Consider the following 17602-nt stretch of genomic DNA (forward strand, 5'->3'; position numbering starts at 1 on the left):
TTCCTCTAACAATCTTACAGACAAATGATAATTTAAGTCGTTAACAGATTATTTTTCATTTGCTGTCCCTTCTGTTAAACTTAAGTGAATAACGCATGTTGCTAATGTACAGAAACGCATACCTCTCATTGACCTGCATAAAATCTTAGAAATCGGAATGGGACAAACGTTCTAAGGGTTTGTAACACAGGAAAATGAATCCTGAAGCGGTCAGGCAGTTGGACTAGGTGATCGTCGTAGGTACGTGCCAACTGAATAATTTTATTCTGTTAAGTGGAAACACTGAGGAACATGTGAATATGTCTGAAATGTTTAGCCTATTTTCATAATTCCAAATGATCTCCTAACCCTGCTGGTCTTCTAGGTCTTCTACTCCTGCAGACAGCCTCAAGTATCGATTTGGTGCTCTGTATTTCACTGCTCCATTTAAGAACATTAAATGCTCCCTGGCAGCAGAGTCCTGGAGTTGACATTCTCCTGTCACTGTAAAACCTAGACGAGGTCAAACCCAAGGGGGTGACGCATCGCACACCCTGTCCTCTACCGTGAAGTTCTTTCTTTCTGTGATTTTTGTTTATAAGCTGATGGGTTTAGTGGAGACTGGTGTATCCTCATAACGAGATAACTGTATCTCTGTAGTTGTTCCATTTAAAAGCTGAGCAGGGTAGTTACCTTCATCCTGTAACATCCGGTCGGGTTCTTACTCGTCTCCTATTAACAATATTATTAATTCTCACGTTTCTCCTGGCAGCTCCAGCCCCGCCGGCGGTCGCGGGCCTCGAACCCGCAGCTCCGCCGCCGCGAGGGCGGGGCGGGGCTTCTGCCTAACAGCCCCACTCGGCGGCCACTCAACGGCTGGCGGGGGCGGGGCGCCGCCGCGACGTCAGGGCGAGGGCGCCGGTGGGTTTGGCGGGGGGCGCGGAGTAACGGGCGGGAGCGGCGGGGCCGGGGCGAGGGGGCAGGGCCCGGCCGGGGCGGCCCGGCCGTGCGGGGGGGCATGGGGGGGCCTGCGGGCCTGCCCCAGGAGCGGTCGGCGGAGGGGGGGGGGGGCCCTCCCCCGAACCGGCGGCCCCTCAGGCCCCCCCCCCCCGCCTCAGGCCTCGGCGCCTGTGGGAGGCCGCAGGGCCGTGCCCCCACCTCGGCCGGTTCTCAGCGGTTTGCGTTTGTCATTCCTGCAGGGTTACCAGGTCAGCAGCGGTCTCGGCGGGTAACCATGTAGTGCTTAAATCGGAGGCAGCCTCCACGATGAATGTTACGGTCATAAATAGTTACCAGTGTCCGCTGACGCCTGGTAGCGCTCTGGTCCCCAGTCCCCTATGAATTCATCACTGCCGCATTCTGCTTCGCCCCAGGTAAAAAATGAAAGTACAGTTAACGATGAGAGCGCTCTATTTTTAAGGTGAAAGGATGTGTTGTACCGCTAATGGTTTCAGTCAAGGACCACAGGTGGTACCACAAGCATGAGTAACTTTTTGGGATGGTCTCTGTTTATAATATAAAAATATTTTAACAAATTAAAGCCCCGGGTTTATTATCGGAGAATTTGTCACTGCTTCTTTATATTGAAATTGAAACGTGTTCCATGTGTTACCTTTTATAGAAACTTAGCTCAAGCTTTGAGGACAGCACCATTCAGAAACAGAGGCGAGAACTCCAGCTTTTAATTGCAGAACTGAAAGATCGTGATAAGGAGCTCAATGACATGGTTGCAGTGCATCAGAGGCACCTTCTAGCCTGGGAAGATGATCGGCAAAAAATACTTACTTTAGCAGAACGATGCAACTTACTAAAAAGTAGGTATCGTGCATATAAAGAATAAGACCCTGGTCTTTTAAGTACGTTCACGTGCTTAGACCCCTCAGTAACAGTTTTGCATCATATAAGAAATCAGCCTTAAATTTGGTTGTCTGAGATCAAAACTTCCACAATGGTACTAAAGTGATCTGATTTTGAAGGGGGTATGATAATCAGATATCTCCTTTTCGTTTGAATGTGTAAATTGCTTCTGTGGATTCTTTAAAAAAAAATCTGATTAAATCAATGTGGCAGAAGAGAACAATTTGCAAACATGCTGGTGTACTGCAGAGCCCCGTGCCCTGAGGTTCTGCTGCACAGCTCTGACATCATCCACAAGCCACCCAGCTAATCACCTGGCAGCTCTGAACCGTCTTGTTTGACAGCTATAGTACAGAGGTCACCACAGAGTTTGTATTCCATCTGACCTGGGTAGCTAGGGAATCCTGCTTCGGAGTATGCAACATGAGCATCCATTTCTGAATCGCATGATTTTAAAACACTGGATTAAATTATTTCTGACATTTAAAAAATTGCGTGACCGTATCTGAGCTGTTTTCTCAGAGATGCCTTGTCTCCTTTCTTTTCAGATGAGCTGAACAAGAGAAATGAAATTGTAAAATCACTGACCAAAAGGTTAAAGTTCTTAGAATCTCAGCAGAATGACAGTAAGACAATTGAAAATACACCACAGAAGTTTAAGGAGCTGTCTCAAAAAGTAACAGATGCAACTGTTCACTGTCAGGCTTTGGAGGTAGGAGTTGAGTAATGGTCTGATCTTGCAGTCCAGGCATGTACAGAATGCCAGTGGCATCTGTGAGGTTCACTAGTGAATGGATATTTCATATTAAGGCTCCTGAATTGCATTTGTCTTTTACTGCAGTAATGTTAGATTAAGGTATAGCTCTGATTCGTTGCTGGGGGCGGGAAAAGGCAAAAAAACGTTCCTAACATAGGATTTGGAGTTTGCTGTTTGTTTGCTTAGTTTTGGGGAACACTGCTCAGAACCAGCTTGCCTCCAGAAATGTCAGGCGATGTGATTGCAAAAGGCAGTGCTGGCCCCCAGAACAGTACTGGTACTTGGTTAGGAAGTTCCAGAAGGTTTTATTTACAGCTTTGATTACTGTGACGAACTGTAACATTCTGAAACTGGTTTAAGGGTATGAAAATAATTGGTATTCCAGGGTTCTAGATATTTTTTTAAGTGAATTGGCAATGATGTGTTTATTGGGATAATTTTTCCCCTGTATGTAGTACAGTAAAGCAGTATTGCGCACTTTCATCTGTCTAATCGGCTTGACTTAAGACATGGAGGATATTAAGACCCTTGATAACAAGCAAGTTTGGCTGTAATGAACTGGGGAACAATTTTTACTCTAGTCCTCTTCAGATCTTCACAGCTTGCTCAGAATCCCGCATTGCCGTTCATGATGTTTAAATAAAGTTGCGCACACGAAGATAGTAACTTTGAGTCATTGAAGTAGTAGCTGACATTCTTATTTCTGTTCACTAGGAGAAAAATCAAAGTCTCCACTGCTTAGTTTTGGAACTGTCTGCTAAAACAGGCCAGCTGCAAGCAAGAGAACAGGAGCTTCTTACTATGCTTAAGCTGAAGGTAACATCCATTGTCTCATCAGGCACTAAATGTGGTCAAACTGCAGTGCAGTTATCGGTGACTGTACCACAGTGGTTTAGTCACCGTTGATGTCACTGCTGTTTAATTCTTAGGCTTGTTTGAGAAGGGAAAAATGATCAACAAACAATAAACTGGTTTATTTTCATAAACAAGCTTGTTTCCTGGCTTTGATTTTTGGGTTTTTTCCTCAAGAGCTCAGAAGAAAATCTGTGAAGTAGCTATGTCTACTGCATTAAGATATACTGTTGTTTTGTCAAAATCCATACATAAGATAAAACAATAATCGAGAATACATTCTATTTCATATTTCAGGACGAGGCTATACTTGAAACAACTGATCACATTACTGACTTTACATCTAAATTCAAAAAGCTGGAAAGTGCATTGCGTGCAGCAAAGACGGAGGAATTCAGTCTCAACAAAGAAAAGGAAGACCTCAAACTGAGACTGAAAGAACTAATACTTGAAACAAACAAGCTGAAAGGTAAATGTTTATACTGGGCACCTAATTTAGTGTAGACCAGCATGATTCCTTTTCATTCTGGGAAATACTACATTTTGTTTTAAAGATGACCTCTGTGAAAAGATGAAAGAAAATAATAAGCAGCAGGAAGAAATCATTCACCTCAAACAAGAAAACAGCTGCTTGAGGAATGAGCTCGCACTTATTGGTAAGTGTGGGCAGTTGGATTTTTAGGCCTTGGCTTTCAACAGCTCAGAGACTTCTAGACAACCAATTCACTAATATGTGTGAAAGGCAGCTTCTTATCTACCTTTCTTGCAGTTTCATAAAGGTATATGCCTTTGTGTGTCATTCTTCATGAAAGCAATATCTAGGGCTTCTGCAGGGACAGTTTATAAAATTTTGTAAAAGCACAAAGTTCACCAGTGTGATTATACATGGAGGCATAAATGTCTCAGAGGATTCTCTCTTGAAAATTTTTGAGAATTTCATCTCTCCTGTGGTATTAACACAATAAATGGGGGTGGCATTCTCCCTTCTGACATAGGTTGCATAGAAAATGGTGACCTACTGAAAAGAAGCCACATGCAAAACCTAAAGCTTAGGGCCTATGAAATTACCAGCCCATCCACTCCCTCTGGTGTTTGTATGGAAGTAGTATGTTTAGAAACTCGCTTTTTCTCTTGCTTTTCTTTAACTGATGGTTTTGGTTTAGACTGGTTTAATATGCAAGACTTGGTAAATTGCAGCTTGCATCTTCACTTTGGTTTTGGGTAGAGAGGAACTCTTCTGTGCTGCGATGGTTAAGAAAGGCAGGCTGATGGTTGCTGCAGTGTTCTTACAGACAAGCAATATGTACCTTGAAAGATTAGGTGACCAAAGTTGTCCTCTGCTGTGAGATTATTTACTTGCCTGTCACTTTTTATCTGCCATTACCTTTGCCAAATATTGATCCCATGTCTCATTATTTTAAAAATAGTAATGGGAAGTATTTCCCAGCACTCCCAGTATAAGGCATGAATTAGAATTAATTACTGAATTTCTTTTCCATGGAAGAATGTTAACATGAAAAAGTAAAATACATCAGTCAATGAAGCAGGATATTGCTACTAGTAAAATAAAGCTAGGTGCTGGTGAAAAGTCCGAGGAAAACACTTCATCTCTTTAGTTGTCTTACGATTTTTGTACTGTTTTTATTTGGAGGGGAAACAGATCCTGTTGACCTTATGAAAATACTTTTGTTTTGGTTAGGTACCTGTTTCTACTGCTACACACATACATGTTAAAGAATGTACTTGCTTTGTGTCTGTTCACTTTAAGTAATTAAAAAATTGTGTATGTTTTGAAACAGTTGAGAAAGCAAAGAGAAAGGATCAACTTCTTCAGTTTGCGAAGTCTAAACAAGCACGGACTGACACAGAACTATCAAGTTTGCGACAGGTGCAACCCTAATTGTGTTTCTACTCTGAGATTATGAAGGCATTTTTCAATAACATCAGATAGTATAAAAAAGTTAGATCTAGCTATTATTAATTAAGAAAAAAAATCAAATTTGCTGTTCCTGCTTTGTTGGGATCCCTACAGAATGTTGATTTTTTTATTAAAATTAAAACTCCATGGTACAAATCCTTGTATTTACCTGTGCTTTTAGCCTTTTTTGTATAATTGTATTTACTCGGTCCTACAGTGAGTAAATACCACGCTCATAGCAGTAAAGTGGAGCACCCTATTGAGATAACAGTTCGTCCGTGCATGTGTGTAACCAGAGAGTGCTAGGTTCAAGAAGTCACGTGAAAGGTGTGTAGTGGGGCAGGCTGCCTTGCACACGTGCCCAAGGTGAACTCACACAATGTAGAGGGGTATGATGTACTGAAAAATCTGTTTTTCAAGAGAGACTTAAAACCAGTGTTTTCACCTGCACTCATTTGAGGTTCTGAAGGCATGTTCAAATTTTTTTAATTGCAAATAATTGATCAGTGTGTTATCTTCTATGTTAGCTTTACAAAAAATCCCCTGCAGTGAAAGCCAAATACCATGACCATTCCGTGTCCTGTAATAACTTGAACAACATAATAACAATGTGTATTAAATATCAAATTAAAATAATGATACTGTATTAATGGTGCAGTGTGGTTCCATTTTAGAAGACCACTGCAGCCTTCTAACAGAAATACTGTTTATTGCTACAAAACATTATTTTCTTAAATGCATGCAGAGATGGCCCCTTAGGTTTGGAAGGCTTTGACAATAGTTTGACTACAGTTATTGGTTTATAAAAATGTTTTAAGGATATTTTGGGAAGACAAGCAATGTGTTAGTGCCTGATGACAATGTTCCTGCGCTCCAGACTTTCAATAATGCACTTTACTATCTTTAAACAGATCTACGTAAAACAGCAGCGTGACTTGCAATTTCTTCATGTCAATTTGGAGAACTCTCAGGAATCAAGGCAAAAGCATGAAAAGGCAGCACATGAAAGGAGGTAAAATAATCTTTTTTCTTCTTTTTTTTTGTAGTTTATTCTTGGAGAGAGACTTCACTGTTCAGCCACAACTAACATCTTAAAAGGGATGTGTGCATGTCAAGATGGCTTTGCTGGACTCAAGCACAAACATCCAGTGAAGTTGTCAGATACCTTTTTTTACTTGATAGGAGACCCCATGAGTGTCAGTCATAGAATAAAGTGTTCTATGCAAGCCAGACAGTTAACGATTTATCAAAAAATGGAGTAGTCTAGTGGTAGGGGTGTTAATCTGGCCCACTACTACTTTTGTTTAAAAATCAAAGTTTATTTTGCTTTCAGATTAGGAAATTGGTGCATACCCTGGAGGTTCAGACAGAATCACCACACTGTATGAAACGTGGGAACTCTCAGACTGATTTTGGAAAGTAACAGCCAAATCTGAGCAGACTTCTGTCAGGTTTTGGCAGGATACAGCTGTGTATTGGTATATGAATTACCACAGAACCATGGCTACAGCCTCTGGTTAATGTATAGCTTTAACCTTGAGTATAGTTATGTATGCTCTTTAAATGCAGTATATCTGACTGTTTTCTTTATCATGCTATTGTAGCATAGGTATGGCATTCTCTGCCCCTGAAAGTAACAGCGAGACAGACACGGTTAGGACTGAGGGCACGCACGGGATGTACGAGGAGTGTGGAACTGCACAAGTTCCAAAAAGTAGGGTAAAAACCACCTCTGAGATGTGCAAAGTAGATAATAGACTGTTACTGAATGCATCAGACTTGGAGGAAACTACCTCAGCATACTTAAACGGGTGTCAAAAAGTTGTGGAAGTCTTGGCTGTCCTTACGGAAGAAGAAGAAAAGCAGGATGTTGCATCAAGCTCTGATGAGCTAGGCAGCAAAGTATTTTGTGAGGCAAACAATACAAGGCCATTGAGAAACAGGGAAATTTCTGAGAATGGAGTGGAAAGCAGAGACCAGCAAACCTTTGAGTCATCTTTACCTGAATATGAGCATTGGCTTAACATCGGTTCTTCTGTAGATTCGCAAAGTCCTTTGGTCCAGAACACTGTCACATCTGACAAAACTGATAATGAAAATGAAACCTGGGAAGAGAGAACTGGAATTCTGTTTGGCCAAAAAAGTAGAGAGGCTCCTGCTGCAATTCACAAGTCTGAATCTGATTCCTGTAGTAATAACTTCATCATAGAAAAAGATGCATGGTGGAAGCCAATATCAGATCCGGAATGGTTGAAGATTTTCAAACCCATAAAAGGAGATGGAAGTATATGGCATGGAAAAGATTGCAGCTGTCTCAAGACTGCACAAGAGATGAAATGTGTCAGCTCAAAAAGGTTATGTGCTTGTTACATTTAAGAAATAGATAGGTACAAGCTGGAGTTATGTAGAAACTTGGGTGTACAAGCTCTCAATAATTTGTATTATCTCAAGTGATGTTTAAAGTAACTGCTGTTTTAAAATTAGTCTACCAACTTGAAAAGTAGTAAATTTAAAATAAGTTAAAATAGCTCTAAGGTATCATGATTCTATTTCTATGCATTTATTTTTTCACATCTCTTCTCCTACCCACACAGCTCTTGGGGATAATCTGCAATACCACATAACTTGCCAAATAAACTAAGAGAGAAAAATGCAGATTTTTATAAATCTTCTGATTTTTGGAAATCCCAGGTGTTGCTTGTAAATCTGGTGGGTAAAATATGTTCTAACCAGAGTTGGACTTCTACAGTGATGTTTCTGTAAGGCAAGAAACAAACCTAGATTTTGTGTGATGCTTTAGTAACTGTGTTATTTCTGTTGAGAAATCACACAGTGGCTGGGCAAGAATGTAGGACACAGCTCTTCCGCACAGGCTGCTTTCCTCACTCAGGGCAAGAAAATGAGATGGCAAGATTTAAAGGACAGCAATCTGTCCACTCTCTAGTGCATCTTTGTTCATGGGACTCAATCCCTGTGTTTATGTTGGGGGAGGAAAAAGGACATGTGGTTGGGGATGAGCAGAATGAGATTTCTAATGGTGAGAAGTGTCGGAAAAACACTCAGGTGTCTTAGTGGTATTGGAAGGTATCCGAGATACAAACGCTCCTTTGTGTTTATAGAAGTGGTTTTATGCCTGCTCAAGCAAGGGCATTCAGAGCTGTGACTTTCTGTGGATTTGTTGTGTTCATTCTTCTGTTTCCTTTCAAAAAATTGACTGACTTACCAGCTCAGTCTTAGAAGGGTTTCTGAAGTTTTACAGAAATTTCATAGCTGCCTTTTAGACAGAGGAGGAGTAGCTTTTCAGTTGGTAGTTTGACAAGTACAGTAAATGAACAGCTGTTTAAACCTGCTAAGAATTTTAGCCGGCAGGTCTGCCCAACGTCCAAACAAATTAATGATATGTTATGGAAATATCTGATGTAGGGATGCTTTCATTCTGTGTTGCTTTTAAAAAAAAAAATATTGTAGAAATTGTTACTGCAGTGAGACAGACCTGTTCAGAAACAAGGTGAATGGGCAGCCATTGAAAAGGAATGCTGTCCCGGCACATTCCCACACAGCTTAGCTGAGCTTCATGCTGTGTGTGGACTCTCTCTAGTTTCCCCTGTCCACAAATCATTAAAAAGACTCCATTCCCCTTATGTCTACCCTGACCTTTCTTATCTACTCCCCTGGCAGCAGAAATGACACACTACCATCCCTCCAAATCTCTTTTGAGGCTGACTCATGAAAACTACTTTCACTTTTTGTCTTGTCCTTAAGGGGATTTTAAGGAAGGAACAAATTCAACCTGGGCAATGCAGATAGAGCAGATTCTTCAGTAAGGGAGGGCTGCTTTACCCATTTGGGATTTGCTGCTGAGCTATTGAGTTTTCTTGATGCCCACATTTGGTCCTAGAAGCCCTGCTAATTGGAGATAGATTGACTCAGCGCAAATCCCAGACTGTCTGCTCTCCAGCCTCTGCTGACTCTGATTTGCCACTGAATAAATTCTCGCCCCATAAATGGGAGGAAGGTGGTAGCATTGCAGTCTTCAGTGTGGGCCGCTGTTAGGACATTAATGGCAGAGACCAAACACAGCGTTCTTTCTGGGACTTGAATCTGGATCCTCCAGTTTTCCACTGCTGGCTTCGTAGTGCTGATGATGTATTTTGTGTGTAGGGAAGGGTGTTGGCACCTCCCTGTCAGCCCAGCAAATATTTTTGACATGAGTTCTTGAATTCTGGAACAGCCAACAAGAAGGCTATTAACGCAGTCCAATACCTTATCCAACTGCAAGAGTGATTGTGAAATACCGTAGTGCAGGAATCATTTCTGTGTGGTCTGACTTAGTGACTTCATTTATGTTGGACCATCATTTGCTGCCTTTGGGTTTTTATCTCTGTTCTGGTTTTAAAGATGGAGCGTCAGCAGTTGCTTGTTCAGTCTGCTCTTGCTGGACTAAGCCACCCGTTCCTTGAGCTGTCTCCCTGTCTCAGAAGCAAACCTGTTTCCTCCCCTCCCTCCCAACCTGTGTATTCTTCAGAACTGGCTGTGCTCATTGCATCTCCTCACGTCCCCTGTTCTAGGCTGCTACAGCTTGTTCCCTCACATCTCTCCAGAGCCTTTCCTTGTCAGAAGCACACAAACATGAGCTCTTCTCTCTTAAAAGAAAGCCTGTTGTATCGAAGTGTTTTACAAGAGAAGTGAAATGAGACACAGCAGACACTTTTGAGCTGGCATCTCTCATGAGGGCTTTTTCTTAGATTGAATGTCATTTAAAAATAAACCTTTTTGTTAACAGTCTTGCCAGGTATGGAATGTGTTGTTCCACCAAAATAAGTACCTGAAGAATATTTAATGAAAAGTTGTAAATTTGAAGGTAGTATTTTCTTTAAACTATATAAATTTTTAATTATTTACCCGATCCAGGCAGTGCTAGCACTGCGCTTGTTTTGTTCAGAAGTGTGATGAATACGGAAATGTTTTATTTTGGGGAGATGGTCGCTATTTTATTTACTTTTTAAAAACTATATGAAGTGGAAATTAGCAGTCAAAAACAAACACTGCATAGCTTGAAACTGCTAGCAAAAACCAGGGCACATCTTTGTACAAGCCACAGACAGCAGTCAGCGCTGTATGAAAACACAGCACAGGGGACAGAGGGCTTCGTTAGGGTGCTGCTGGGTTCCTGTACTGCTAGAGTAGATGATCAAGATAATTTCAAACATGCTACAGCTTTTATTATTTTTGGTCTTAATTTGTGATTAATTGGTGCTGGAGCTGAGTGAGGGATTTGGTACATTTTGATAAAATCGTGATTTAAGACATTGAAATTGAGAACTGTTTTTCTCTAGGGTAGGCTGTAATAAAGTTAACTTTTAGTGTGGGAAAGGTGTAAGAGAAAAGTTTCAATCATTTGTCATGCATATTAAAAGCTAAAGACCTTTTGTATTAGGACAAGCTTGGGATGGCTGTGAGTCAGTGTTCGGACAGTAATAATGTGCAGGGTATGATTTGTTGCTTTTACTGTCATTTAAATTGCTTTTCAGATACTCCTAAATACACTCAGATGTACCCAGTGTTAAATTGGTATTTTGTTTTGCTTTAAAACCTAGGGGAAGATGTGTGCCAATAGATCGTATGCTTCAACTCCACACTGAAATGGTAGTCAGGCAACTGAGTTTTGGGTTTAATCACAGTTTGCCCGAACAGCACTTTACTGTTTGCTGCTGTATTTAAAAATAAATACAGTAAAACCTCTTTGGGAAAGCTCTTCTGTGATGTCTGAAGTGAGAGGGTGACTTTAAAAGACTGCGAAATTCCCTTGAAAAGTACACCTACAAATATTAATTTTCCTAATGGTTGATGGGGGAAAAAAAGGGGGGAGGGAATAGGGTATGAGAGAAGAAAGAGTACCAGAGTATTGGGAGGAACTAGATATTGCTTTTTGTGTGCTTTTTGTGTGTTTAAATAGATACTCAAGCACATGCTAATGTAGCTGATCTTGAAACTGGTTGAATGTCAAACTGTTGTCCTCAGAGGGTGAAACTGATCTAATGAAACACTCTGAGGAACAGAGTAATCTCACAGACTTGATGGTTTTCTTGGCTCAGGGCCCATAATTATTTATGTTGTCCCATGATTTTCCTTTGAAAGTTGAAAAAGGATGGTGATACTGTTTCTGGTAAAGTCTTAATTTTTTTTAACAGCGAAGAAAATGTGGATCTGAACTCTTTTCACTTGGATTCTCCCTGTTTGACATCCACCCAGAAAGGAGACAGGCCTCAAAGATGTGAGAAATTCTCTGGTGAAGACCTCCCTCTGGAAATCAATAACCTTTCAGTGACTAAGCGAACAAATAGATGCTGCAATGCTACCATTGACCAAGTCAGTATTTTATTGCAGAATGTACTTCATTAATTTTAAGTGGAATTGTGACTGATGGTAGGAAAGAAATGTCTGCTGGCATGGAAGAACTAGGGACTCGAATGATGAGACAGCAGGCTTAACACAAAGGTGGTAAAATATTTTTTTTAAATCCTTGTTGTCTCAATATGTCTTGGACAGCGTAAGTGTGAGTTTAAAAAAAAAAAAAAGATAAGCTTCTGAAATGAAAGGCTTTAGCATTATGGATGCTGCCTAATTGGTAATTCCAGTAAAGCACAATATCTGACTACACTTGGACACAATTATTAGAAGCTATTGGACTCTGTTTCGTTCTTGTTCTGCCTGGTTTTCCCTCCTTCTCATGTCTTTGTTTATTCTCCCCTTTATCACTGAAGTTGTGCTGTTGTGTGTGCTACTTACACATGTTTATGAAAATCTGTTAAAAAGCTGACACTAGGAAATACCTCTGTGTTTATTAGAAATATCAGCATTTAGAGTCTGGAGCAGTGTTGTACTATTTTGAAGTGAGACATTTCAAAATGGAAGTGATGATTCTTGGTATGTTATAATCCTTTGACATATTCTAAAAAGATTATTTCATAACTTTGACTCACTTTCTGTCTCCTCCAGGACACCAGTTCCCCCATAAGTAAGCTGCAGCATGTGTTGGCTGAGTCTCGACAGATGGTTGCTGATCTGGAGCTTAGCACTCTCCTCCACACGAGCCCTCGCTGCAGTCCAAACAGCAGCAACATTAATACGGTATATATTGCTCTCCCATGACTAGATTTAGGTGGCCAGGAATAGTGACTGTGAACATCCTTTCCCTTACGCTTGACTTGTGCTATGACATTATAAACAATATCTTCCTCACGCTTTGCTAAAGAGAAAATTCCTGCATGCCTTAGCATGAAGTACATGAATTTTTTTATAGGATTCTTTATGGCTCCTCAAGGTCATGACAGGATTTGACTTTTGCATGTGTCTAACAGATGGAAAGAAGAAGTCATTTTGGAGCAAACTGTTGGAGGTCTAGAGAAAAGCGAACACAAGTATGACATTCAGAACTGGTTTATTACACTAGGTATATTTGTGGAAGGAGGACAGTATAGGAAATAGGTGATACATAGAACAGTTTTCTGTATTAATTTAAACCAGACTCTCAGTTTAAATAACCTTAGAGTTTTTGTGGGCTCATAGTTTTAGTTCCTTCATTGCAGGGTCAGAGAACATAGTCAATAGTCAAAGAAAATAACCTGTATATAGCTGTCATGGCAATTTATTTTATGAGCATGAACTGCGATAGGGAGTTTCTGTCCTGAGTATGTCGGCAATAGGAGTAATTGGAGAAGGGGTCACTTGTTTGTTTTCATAAATATACTTAACAATTTCTACCTTGTTTGACAAGGAGATTGTACCACTTGTCACAAGAAATTAGTAAACTTCTGATATATATCACAAAAGGAGAATTCAGGCTTTTGATTTTAAAGCAGACTCCTAATGAGAAGGCTGCGTGCTGAAACCTCAGCTTTCTCCTGAAAGGTATTACCTCTCTCTAAAAATGTTGCACTCCTTTTATCCTTAGATGAACTTGACCAGAACAATGTTACTGTAAGTAACAGACAAAGCAATTTTTATAACATGTAGAACCATAAAACCTTAGCTGTGCTGGGACTGACTGACAATGTATAAAGGCTGTGTGCCAGCGTTTGCATAAACTGAAAGGATATTTTGTTCAGAAGTTCATCTGCAGGATTTCATTCAGTGTGAAAGACAGCAGCAGTGTAGTCTTTTGCAAAGAGTATCTTGTGGGAGGGATTCCTGAAAAGCTTTCTACAAAACAGTGGTTGCTTGTGGCTCATGCCCAGCCCCATCAGCTGTCTGGCTTCTGCTTACTGGTTGGCACGTCACAGCTTGGCTAAACCGGCTGTCCTTTAGTAGCAAGCATGACTCTGCTCTATAACCTGATACTGCATATTTGAGCTTAGAAATTTGCTTCTCATTTGGAACGGTTGCTTGAGTGGATAGAAAATAAAGCAGGCTCATGTTTACTGGTGAAGGTAACTCCTGAACCACATCTGTAGAACTTTGATCTACTTTCACAGTGGTTCTGGGCAAAAACTTGTCCAGCATGTTTTAGTTAATCTATGCAGGCCAACTAATCTGTGCTTAAAACCAGGTTTACCTGGGGCTGTTTTAAACTGTGCTTTAAAACATAATCTATATCAAATATAACCCTTAGAATTTAATCAGTATTTGTACCTGTTGGATGCTGTGCCCTGCTTGAGGGAGGGAGGAGAAGAGGGAATTAAAAAGTATATCCTTGCTGCTCGCCAGTTTGAATCTGGCAGCTCTGTAATTTTTATTACCTGAGTTCTTTGATTTCCATGTAGTGTTTTTGCATTACAATATAGACAGCAGAACTTGCAGAAGCTCTTCACAGAACCCAGTTATCTGCTGCAGAAGAAAGAGGTGCTAAGCTTCCATTCTTTTCTCTGTGATGTTCCGTGAGTATGAAGGTGTTTTCAACTTGATTTTTTTTTTTTTGGTTCCCTCTTTATAAATGCATCTGCAATATTAATACAAGTTACGGGCTTCTGAGATGAGCCTGGCACAAGCTTCTAAGTGCGCTGCTATGAATGCATTTCCAGTAAAGCTCTTGTGAGTACTGTAACAGCAAACAGATATTACGGTAGCAAGTAATTCCTTTAGTCAAATAATTAAACTTTTCTCAAGCATGTTCCTCATTCTCTGGGCAGTCAGATCTTGCAGCTCCATTCCCAAGTACCTGCATGCTGCTTATTGTAGTTAAAATCCTTCTGTGTGTTACAGATAACAGGATCAAGGATATGAACATTGTTGAGTAAGAGATTGGGAAGTGTTTCTCAGTGCCGCAGCCAAGGGCTGTTTTAGCATATTGTTCCTGGGCTCAGAGCTCCAAAAGTAGAATGTATTGAATAGAGCTGTTTCAGAATATGAAAAACAGCCTTGCCCATAGCAGATTGTTTTTTCTTTTTGAATCGGAAATTTCTCACTCTCTGATTATTTGTTCTACCTAATGTGAATTGGATGCTTGCAATAGGCACCACGTTGTCTGGTTCTGAGGACAAAGGAGTAACCAGATATGGTTAAAATACCGAACACCACATGAAACTGAATAAGAACTAGCAACAATGGGGGGAGAAATCGAGGAGAAAAAAAAAAAATCTTCCAGTGCTGACACAACCCAAGCGCATGTCTGCAAAAGGAAGTTATTACACAGCAAGCTGGAGTATGAAGCTGTGTGGCACTGGATTTCTCATGGTGATCAACTCCAATACGGTGGGGTGCTGGTGCTCAGTTCTTCTCGGTATATTCAAACTGCAGTCCCTGAACTGTTTCTCTCCTGTGGAGCCAAACCCTCTGTGCCCCTGGGGAGTGGTGTTGGTTTGTTGCACCCTTATGTTCTGCTGTTTCTGCATTAAGTCTTGGAGACACTAAGTCGTCTTTCAAAATAAGTTGGGTCTGCTTAGTGCACGCTAATAGGGCTCTCGCAGGAAATGGATGCTGAGTAGCTGGAATGCTGTACCTTAACGCTGCTTTAATGTTCCTATGTAGAGACCTTTTCCTAAAAAGAGCTCAAAGGTAAAAGAAGCTGGAGGTTTTATAGATCAAAGCCAGCACTGTGACTTGCATCCTGAAACTACTGATGTCGAAAGGTTTCAGGAGCAAATCCCCAAAATTGCTGAGCACCATGCTGATACAGCAAAGCGGTAAGCGTACGCTTAGCCTACAGAAATAATCTCATTTGCTTCAAGTGAGAGAGAACTGGTCAAACAAACATACCTATAATTCACTGTAGATCCATGACAAGAATTAGTGACTTGTGCAAGTCACTGGCTGCTGCGTAATTCTTATTTTCTTCGTTTATTAAAAGGCACTGAATCACCATGATCAGTTAAATCCAAAGCAGCTTTTGCAGAGTTGATAGCAGGCCCAGAAATAACTAAACATTTGTTCAATTTCATATGGAGAAGTGATTGAATTGATTTTGGTTGGGCTTGTTGGTTTTGTTTTTTTTTAATTGCTTTGAAATTATTTGAGGGCAGGTGCACTGACAAACATTAGGTTAATTTCCTAACTAGCTGACAGTGGTTTAGACATTTTCATCAGTCAGTTGTTTTTCCTTTAGAGATTGGGTGGGGGAGAGTTGAAGAACAAAGGAGGAAAGCAATGAGTAAAAGGATATATTAAGTTTTGGATACCGTACCATGTGCCACTGCTCATAAACTGTGACTCAGTGGCTGGCTGAGGGCACAAAGATCACTCCTTTTTGCAAAACAAACTGGAAAGATGTTATTTCATAACACTCCAGTGGTGTCCCTGAGACTGTTGTCTTTCTGTGAAGTGCTTTGTTTACCTTTCTCCTCTTTATATTTTTAGTCTATGTTTTTATTCTGTTTGCAGTGTGAAAATTTATATAGTAAATTGACACATATGTGGTTGCTTAATAGATTTTAGAGGAAATTTTCCTGTCTTCTAATACGAATATAATTTTCTGCAGTGGATGAAGAAGTTTCCAGTATAGAATTAATTTTGAGAATTGAAGATCATCAACCCATCAGCTACAATGGAAGGTTACCTGATTTTTTTTCCATGGTTCTCTGAGTGTTTGAAAGACTCACAAGTGGCAAAAAGGTGTGACTATGTGGGCATATATTTTATCTTGAAATAAAATATAGAATTATGCCAAGATTAACAAAACTATTTTTATAACTGAGAGCTCAGGTTAAATACTAGCTTGTTTTTTTAAGATTGTTAAGTGTGTAATTGTCATGACACAGGAACTATTTTTCTTACCTTTTTTTTTATGGTGGCTCAGAAATATTTATAGAGTATGACACAACCAATCATTCATTTTTTTCTTAGTTTGTTGTTTTTGTTCTGGATTTCTTGCCATGTAGAGAGAGATGAATAATGTTTATAGGAAGTTCCCAATTAGTGTTGTAACCAGGAACTGCCTCCTACATTGTTGAAAAGGGAGAACTGTCACCCACAAGATGGGCAAAACAACGCTTCCCTAGTCAGGAGCTATTTATTCTAACGAAAGCTTATAACAAGATCAGGTGTATGTAGGGGCTCTGTTAACACTGTACAGCAGCAGCCAAGCATAATGTGACCGGCTTTTTAGCATTTAAACTGTTTTTATCTTTGACTATTGGGCAAGACATGTTCTGTTATTGCACTTTGAACCTATTTTTTAACTAAAAGTCAAATAAGCTAATAAAGGTGACACCTTTGCTGTATCTTTGAATCAAAGAATCACAGAATGGTTTGGGTTGGAAGGGACCTTAAAGATCATCTAGTTACACACACACACACACACCCCCCCCCGCCGTGGGCAGGGACACCTTCCACTAGACCAGGTTGCTCAAAGCCCCATCCAACCTGGCCTTGAACACTGCCAGCAATGGGGCATCCACAACTTCTCTGGGCAACCTGCTCCAGTGCCTCGCCACCCTCACAGTGAAGAACTTCTTCCTTACAGCTAATCTAAATCCACCCTCTTTCAGTTTAAAACCATTACCCCTCATCCTGCCATGACATGCCCTTGTAAAAAGTCCCTCTCTGGCTTTCTGGAGGATATTTCTTGCCTATTTAACAGAGCCCAACACATTTGGTACTTAATTTACAGTGGTTCTCTGGGACATATGACAGCAACTGCCAGAGACATGAGTGGGCCACTGGGTCGCGTGCGGTTTGTGAGCAGTTTGGGACATCCGTGCCAAGTCTGCACCGCTGAGCGCTGCGTGGGGGCAGTGAAGGGGTGGGAGTTTCTGGCTCTATCCACTGCCACGAATTAATTGCAGTGAAATACAACACTTGCACCA

The 17602-nt window shown here is 40.6% G+C and overlaps 1 protein-coding gene across 7 annotated transcripts; it reads left to right on the top strand.

Annotated features, from left to right (window-relative positions):
- Window positions 1-833: 833 nt before the first annotated feature.
- CCDC62 (coiled-coil domain containing 62) lies at window positions 834-17017 on the top strand. Of its 7 annotated transcripts, XM_069794771.1 has the most exons (14): window positions 834-900; window positions 1179-1352; window positions 1601-1793; window positions 2385-2548; window positions 3308-3409; window positions 3743-3914; window positions 4000-4101; window positions 5245-5333; window positions 6275-6375; window positions 6968-7717; window positions 11555-11732; window positions 12363-12494; window positions 14147-14239; window positions 16276-17017. In XM_069794771.1, exons 2-13 carry the CDS (start codon window positions 1317-1319, stop codon window positions 14231-14233), a joined length of 2106 nt encoding a protein of 701 aa, XP_069650872.1. In that variant the 5' UTR covers window positions 834-900; window positions 1179-1316; the 3' UTR covers window positions 14234-14239; window positions 16276-17017. The 7 variants fall into 7 exon arrangements, with proteins under 7 accessions (XP_069650872.1, XP_069650876.1, XP_069650875.1 ...); XM_069794772.1 differs by lacking the exon at window positions 834-900 and having other exon boundaries at window positions 1005-1352; window positions 16226-17017; XM_009927429.2 differs by lacking the exon at window positions 834-900 and having other exon boundaries at window positions 1006-1352.
- Window positions 17018-17602: the final 585 nt, after the last annotated feature.

This window comes from Haliaeetus albicilla, chromosome 10, assembly GCF_947461875.1.
Source record: "Haliaeetus albicilla chromosome 10, bHalAlb1.1, whole genome shotgun sequence".
Taxonomy (NCBI): Eukaryota; Metazoa; Chordata; class Aves; order Accipitriformes; family Accipitridae; genus Haliaeetus; species Haliaeetus albicilla.

Bases quoted from the DNA above. Each gene is read 5' to 3' on its own strand.
- CCDC62 (XM_069794771.1), top strand. From the start codon at position 1,317: ATGAATTCATCACTGCCGCATTCTGCTTCGCCCCAG. The intron at 3,410-3,742 runs GTAACATCCATT...TTCATATTTCAG, and splicing joins TTACTATGCTTAAGCTGAAG to GACGAGGCTATACTTGAAAC. The intron at 7,718-11,554 runs GTTATGTGCTTG...TTTTTTTAACAG, and splicing joins AAATGTGTCAGCTCAAAAAG to CGAAGAAAATGTGGATCTGA.